The sequence below is a fragment of the Polyodon spathula genome, chromosome 29 (genome assembly GCF_017654505.1).
Source record: "Polyodon spathula isolate WHYD16114869_AA chromosome 29, ASM1765450v1, whole genome shotgun sequence".
NCBI lineage: Eukaryota > Metazoa > Chordata > Actinopteri > Acipenseriformes > Polyodontidae > Polyodon > Polyodon spathula.
Window position 1 is genome coordinate 1126109 of NC_054562.1, and position 7622 is coordinate 1133730.

Consider the following 7622-nt stretch of genomic DNA (forward strand, 5'->3'; position numbering starts at 1 on the left):
CGATGGGGTGATGACAGAGATTAGAGAGAGAGAGAGAGAGTAAGAGTTGAGAAGAGAAGGAGAGAGTGGAAAGAGGGATGGAGAGAGAGTACAAGAGAGTTGAGAAGAGGGAGTGAGTGAGAAGGGGGAAAAGAGGGAGGGGAAGAGAGGGAGGGAGAGGAGAGGAGAGGAGAAAGGAGAGAGAGAGAGAGAGAGAGAGGCCTAATTGTTTTGATGTTAAGAAGTATGGTCAAAGTATTCGTGACTGTATAGAGTGCTGGGCAGTCCTGGGACTTATTTACTGTCTCTTCCTCCCTCTCCCTCCTTCCCTCTTCCCCTCTCTCTCCCTCTACAATCTCTCCATTCTCAACTCTCTCCCTCCCGCTCCCTCCCTCTCTTCTCTCAACTCCCTCTCTCCCTCTCTTCTCAACTCTCTTCTCAAATCTCTCCTTCCCTTCTCAACTCTCTCCCTCCTCAACTCCCTCTTCTCAATTCTCCCTCTCTTCTCAACTCTCCCTCTCTTCTCTCAACTCTCCCTCTCTTCTCAACTCTCTCCCTCTCCCTCCCTCTCTTCTCAACTCCCTCTCTCCCTCTCTTCTCAACTCCCTCTCTTCTCTCAACTCTCTCTCTCCCTCTCTTCTCAACTCTCTCCCTCTCTCAATAATCTGCTGCGTTCTCCTCTCTCTACAGTCATCACCTCATCTCTCCAGCATGTTAGATATTCAAGGTCTCTGTTCCTCCGCACCTCAGCGCCGCTGTGACATCACTTCCTGGGGAAGTGAAATGCAGTTTTGCCCGAAGTCAGGAGGAGGCGGTCTTGCGACCGCAGGCAGGAAGTGAGACAACTGCTTCCTGTCAGGGGAAGTGGAGTCTGCAGGAGCCACATAATCTCTGCAGCTTTTATTAAACATTATGCAGCTATCAAAGACACTGAAAGCTAGATTCATTCATTATTATTATTATTATTATTATATTATTATTTATTTATTTATTTTTAAAACCAGACCCCTGCTTTATCCCAGGCGCACAGGTGTCACAGGGCAGCACAGACAGGGTTACAATGCAGGCTTCATATTTAAACACAGTGCAGTTTACAGTAAGCGCTGATAATAATAACACTGCTAGAATACAATATGAACTAGGATGCCGTGTATAATAATAACACTGCTAGAATCCAATATGAACTAGGATGCCGTGTATAATAATAACATCTGCTAGAATACAATATGAACTAGGATGCCGTGTATAATAATAACACTGCTAGAATCCAATATGAACTAGGATGCTGTGTATAATAATAACACTGCTAGAATACAATATGAACTAGGAGGCTGATAATAATAACACTGCTAGAATACAATATGAACTAGGATGCTGTGTATAATAATAACACTGCTAGAATACAATATGAACTAGGATGCTGTGTATAATAATAACACTGCTAGAATACAATATGAACTAGGATGCCGTGTATAATAATAACACTGCTAGAATACAATATGAACTAGGATGCCGTGTATAATAATAACACTGCTAGAATCCAATATGAACTAGGATGCCGTGTATAATAATAACACTGCCAGAATACAATATGAACTAGGATGCTGTGTATAATAATAACACTGCTAGAATCCAATATGAACTAGGATGCCGTGTATAATAATAACACTGCTAGAATACAATATGAACTAGGATGCCGTGTATAATAATAACACTGCTAGAATACAATATGAACTAGGATGCCGTGTATAATAATAACACTGCTAGAATACAATATGAACTAGGATGCTGTGTATAATAATAACACTGCTAGAATACAATATGAACTAGGATGCCGTGTATAATAATAACACTGCTAGAATACAATATGAACTAGGATGCCGTGTATAATAATAACACTGCTAGAATACAATATGAACTAGGATGCCGTGTATAATAATAATAACACTGCTAGAATACAATATGAACTAGGATGCCGTGTATAATAATAACACTGCTAGAATCCAATATGAACTAGGATGCCGTGTATAATAATAACACTGCTAGAATACAATATGAACTAGGATGCCGTGTATAATAATAACACTGCTAGAATACAATATGAACTAGGATGCCGTGTATAATAATAACACTGCTAGAATACAATATGAACTAGGATGCAGTGTATAATAATAACACTGCTAGAATACAATATGAACTAGGATGCCGTGTATAATAATAACACTGCTAGAATACAATATGAAATAGGATGCCGTGTATAATAATAACACTGCTAGAATACAATATGAACTAGGATGCCGTGTATAATAATAACACTGCTAGAATACAATATGAACTAGGATGCTGTGTATAATAATAACACTGCTAGAATACAATATGAACTAGGATGCCGTGTATAATAATAACACTGCTAGAATCCAATATGAACTAGGAGGCCGTGTATAATAATAACACTGCTAGAATACAATATGAACTAGGATGCCGTGTATAATAATAACACTGCTAGAATACAATATGAACTAGGATGCTGTGTATAATAATAACACTGCTAGAATACACTATGAACTAGGATGCTGTGTATAATAATAACACTGCTAGAATCCAATATGAACTAGGATGCTGTGTATAATAATAACACTGCTAGAATACAATATGAACTAGGATGCCGTGTATAATAATAACACTGCTGGAATACAATATGAACTAGGATGCTGTGTATAATAATAACACTGCTAGAATCCAATATGAACTAGGATGCCGTGTATAATAACACTGCTAGAATACAATATGAACTAGGATGCCGTGTATAATAATAACACTGCTAGAATACAATATGAACTAGGATGCTGTGTATAATAATAACACTGCTAGAATACAATATGAACTGGGATGCCGTGTATAATAATAACACTGCTAGAATATGAACTGGGATGCTGTGTATAATAATAACACTGCTAGAATACAATATGAACTAGGATGCTGTGTATAATAACAAAACTGCTAGAATACAATATGAACTAGGATGCCGTGTATAATAATAACACTGCTAGAATACAATATGAACTAGGATGCCGTGTATAATAATAACACTGCTAGAATACAATATGAACTAGGATGCCGTGTATAATAATAACACTGCTAGAATACAATATGAACTAGGATGCTGTGTATAATAATAACACTGCTAGAATACAATATGAACTAGGATGCCGTGTATAATAATAACACTGCTAGAATCCAATATGAACTAGGAGGCCGTGTATAATAATAACACTGCCAGAATACAATATGAACTAGGAAGCTGTGTATAATAATAACACTGCCAGAATACAATATGAACTAGGAAGCCGTGTATAATAATAACACTGCTAGAATACAATATGAACTAGGATGCTGTGTATAATAATAACACTGCTAGAATACAATATGAACTAGGATGCTGTGTATAATAATAACACTGCTAGAATACAATATGAACTAGGATGCCGTGTATAATAATAACACTGCTAGAATACAATATGAACTAGGATGCTGTGTATAATAATAACACTGCTAGAATACAATATGAACTAGGATGCTGTGTATAATAATAACAATGCTAGAATAATTGTATACTAGATCCTACGGCAAAACTAGGATTCTGTGTATAATAATAAAACTGCTAGAATCCAATATGAACTAGGATGCCGTGTATAATAATAACACTGCTAGAATACAGTATGAACTAGGATGCCGTGTATAATAATAACACTGCTAGAATATGAACTGGGATGCCGTGTATAATAATAACACTGCTAGAATACAATATGAACTAGGATGCCGTGTATAATAATAACACTGCTAGAATCCAATATGAACTAGGATGCCGTGTATAATAATAACACTGCTAGAATACAATATGAACTAGGAGGCCGTGTATAATAATAACACTGCTAGAATACAATATGAACTAGGACGCTGTGTATAATAATAACACTGCTGGAATACAGTCCTGGTTTCTGTGATGCTCTTGAAGTTATTGGCTGTAGAGTTTGTCAAGTTGTTTTGAGGTCAGCATCAAGCAAGAATTTTAGGATTGAGGCATACTTTTAAAAGAAGAACGACTGCATCAACATCATTTAGATCCTGTATTTAACATCGTGTTGTAATGAGAGAACGGCTGAATGAATCTGTCTGCTCTAAGGGCTCAGGGAGACTGTGGGGTTCGGGTTTGGGGTTTTGGGGGGGTTCAAAATGCACGGATGTCGATTTGCATGCCAAAAAAATAAGGGGGTGCAAATATTCAGAAAGTGGAACCCAGTATTTCCCGGATGTTGGTTCCTAGGGGGGGATGGGGGTGGGGGGGAAGATATTTTCTGTGACACCGGCTCTTGTCTTTCTTTGCCTCTAAGATGCTTTGCTGGAGGAACTTGCCCAGAGCTCCCAGCATGCACCTGGGCAGGGTGACGATGATGTCACAAACCCGTACGGGAGGCTGGCAGAGTGTGGAAGCAGAGAGAGGGAGCGAGAGAGGGAGGAGGAGGAGGATGGAGAGCAGCCGGTACGACAAGAGTGTCAACCATCAGAGACTTAGGATCACACGCCCTGGTGTTTATATTATATTGTCCTCCTCTACTCTCCTCTCCTCCCTCCTCTCTATCCTCTATCCTCTCTCCTCTCTCTCCTCTCTTTCTCCCTCACTCTTTCTCCTCTCTCCTCTCTCCCTCTCTCTCCTCTCTCCCCTCCTCTCTTCTCCTCTCTGCTCTCCTCTCCTCTCTCCTCTCTCCTCTCTCTCCTCTCTCCTCTCCTCTCTCCTCTCTCCTCTCCTCTCTCTCCCTCCTCTCTCTCCTCTCCTTTCCTCTCTCTCTCTCCTCTCTCTCTCTCTTCTCTCCTTCTCCTCTCCTCTCTCTCTCCTCTCTCGCCTCTCTCCTCTTCTCTCTCTCCTCTCCCTCTCTCTCTCCCTCCTCCCTCTCTCCTCTCCTCTCCTCCTCTCTCTCTCTCCTCTCTCCCCCTCTCGCCGCTTCTCCTCTCTCGCCTCTCTCCTCGGCTGCTCTCTCTTTCTCTCTCCTCTCTCTCTTTCCTCTCTCCCCTCTCCTCTCTCCTCGCTCCCCTCTTTCAGGTTCAACCAGTATACACCACCAGCATCCCAGCGAAACCAGCTCAAGAGGACAGAGAGCATCTCTACAGGTGAGCGTGACAGGGGGTGAAAGACCGGGACTGTGTAGCTGCACTTCTGTACTGGAATAGAGACACAGAGACACAAAGACACAGAGAGACACAGAGAGACACAAACAGAGACACAACACAAAGACACACCACACTAAGCCCACTTCCTGTCTCCTCAGCGTGGTTCCGGAACCCAGGGAGGTCACTTCCGGGCTGCTCAGCCCGAACTCTGTGACCAGAGAACTTGATGACATCATGGGCAAGTTACTGGAGCTGGATCTGGAGGTGAGTCTTTCTGTCTCTGGCCCATCTGTCTCTCTGCCTGTCTGTGTGTCTCTCCACTGTGTGTGTAGTGTGCGTTGCATAATAACTGAAAGTGGCCACACTGGCTGGCTGTGGGTGTGTGTGTCTGTGTGTCTGTCTGTGTGTCTGTGTATCTATGTGTGTCTTTCTGTCTGTGTGTCTGTGTAACTGTGTGTCTGTGTGTCTGTGTGTGTGTGTGTGTTTGTGTGTCAGTGTGTCTGTGTGTGTGTGTTTGTGTGTGTGTGTATCTGTGTTTCGTGTCTGTGTGTTGTGTGTCTGGGTCTGTCTGTGTATCTGTGTAGGTGTGTTGTGTACTGGTATCTGTGTCTGTGGTGTGTCTGTCTGTGACTCGTGTGTGTGTGTGTGTCAGACAACTTCTTGTGTGTGTGTGTGTGTGTTTATCTCTGTGTGTGTGTGTACACATGTGCCACTGTGTACAGTTGTGTTGTCGTCAGGTGGTGTGCATGTGTGTCAGAGTACTGTGCCGTGTCATGTGTGTGTGTCTGTGTGTGTGTGGATCTGTGTGTGTGTGTGTGTCTGTCTGTGTCTGTGTGTGTGTGTCTGTGTGTATGTGTGTGTGTGTGTATCTGTGTGTGTGTGTGTGGGCCATGTCTGTGTGACACAGCACAGTTGGTCAGGGGGTGTGTGTTTGTGTCTGTGTCTGTGTGTCTGTGTGTGTGTCTGTGTGTTTCTGTTTCCCTGTGTGTGTCTCTTCAGACACCACGTGATCACTGTCGTGGTCTTGTGTTGTGTGTGTGTGTGTGGTTGTGTGTGTGTGCTGTGTGTGTGTGTGTGTGTGTGTGTGTGTGTGTGTCTGTGTGTCTGTGTGTGTGTCTCTCTTCTCAGCAGTATGATCTGTTTGTTCACAGATTCCAGCACCCCTTCAAAACAAACTGCCCTCCTCCCGCTGTCTCAGACTGTTCACAGATTCCCAGCACCCCTTCAAACTGCCCTCCCGCTGTCTCAGAAAGACAGGAGAGAGGGAGAGGGAGCGAGAGAGAGAGAGAGAGGGAGAGGGAATGTGAGAGAGCGGAGGAGGAAGAGGAGGGAGGGAGAGGGGCTCAGGCAGTGAAGAAGATGCCCCCCTCTCTCCCGGGGAAGACAGGCAGTTCAATAGACGCCCTGCTCGGGGACCTGAGCTCCGACATGGAGAAGATGGGAGTCAGGACCTCAGCCAAGGGCCAGTGCGCTTCCTGCGGGAAATGCATTGTGGGAAAGGTGTGCTTATGAGAATTGCAGCGTGGGAAAGGTGTGCTTGTCAGAAATGTCTGTGTCTCATCTCTCTCTTTCTGTCAGAGAGGAGAGGGAGAATGGGAGAGAGCTCTCCTCTCCTCTTGCCTCTCGTCTACATCTCCTCCCTCTCTCTCTCTCTCTGCTCTCATCTCCTCTCTCCCTCTCCTCTCTTTCTCCTCTCTCCCCTCTTTCTTCTGTCTCCTATCACTCCTCTGCCCTCTCTCCTCTGAATCTCTCCCCTCTCTCCTCTGCTCTCTCTCTCTCTCTCCTCTCTCCTCTCCCTCTCTCTCTCTCCCTCTCCTCTCTCTCCTCTCTCTTTCTCTCTCCTCTCTCTCCTCTCTCTCTCCTCTCTCCTAGAGAGCAGAGAGGTGGTGAGGGAGTAGAAAGGAAGGGAGGAGGAGAGGAGTAGGAGAGGAGGGGAGCGTAGTAGCAGACCCAGGGATGACGGCAGTGGGTGGAGAGTGAGGAGTAGTGGAGAGAGAGTAGGGGGAGCGAGACCACCAAGGAGTAGAGGAGAGAAGAGCGAAGAGGAGGAGAGAGTTCTCTCCTCGCGGTGCTTACTGCAACGGACCCTCCTGAGGTACAGTGGGAGAGACCTGGGTCCACTGGGATCGACTGGAACACTGTGGTTCGTAATATTCTGATGTCTCTATCCCCCTCTCTATCTCTCTCTCTCTTCCTCTCTCTCTTCCTCTCTCTCTCTCTCTCTCTCATCTCCTCTATCTCCCTCTCCCCTCCTCTCCTCTCCTCTCGCCTCTTCTCTCTCTACCTCTCCTCTCTCTCTCTTCTCTCTCTACTCCTCTCTCTTCCCCTCCTCCTCTTCCTCTGCCTCTCTCTCCTTCTCTTCCTCTCTCTTCCTCTCGTCTCTCTCTCCTTCTCTTCTCTTTCCTCTTCTCTTTCTCTCTCCTCTCTCTCTCTTCTCTCTCTCTCTCTCTCTCTCTCTTGTAGAATATCGTCTCAGC

The 7622-nt window shown here is 44.3% G+C and overlaps 1 protein-coding gene across 1 annotated transcript in view; it reads left to right on the top strand.

Moving 5' to 3' along the window:
• Window positions 1-4340: 4340 nt before the first annotated feature.
• LOC121302108 (paxillin-like) overlaps window positions 4341-7622 on the top strand; it is a 5866-nt gene continuing 2584 nt past the window's right edge. Inside the window, exons 1-4 of the mRNA XM_041231929.1 lie at window positions 4341-4519; window positions 5078-5145; window positions 5304-5409; window positions 6355-6654. Of these exons, the coding sequence (XP_041087863.1) occupies window positions 5380-5409; window positions 6355-6654 (330 nt within the window). The 5' untranslated portion in view covers window positions 4341-4519; window positions 5078-5145; window positions 5304-5379. The remainder of the gene's footprint in view (window positions 4520-5077; window positions 5146-5303; window positions 5410-6354; window positions 6655-7622) is intronic.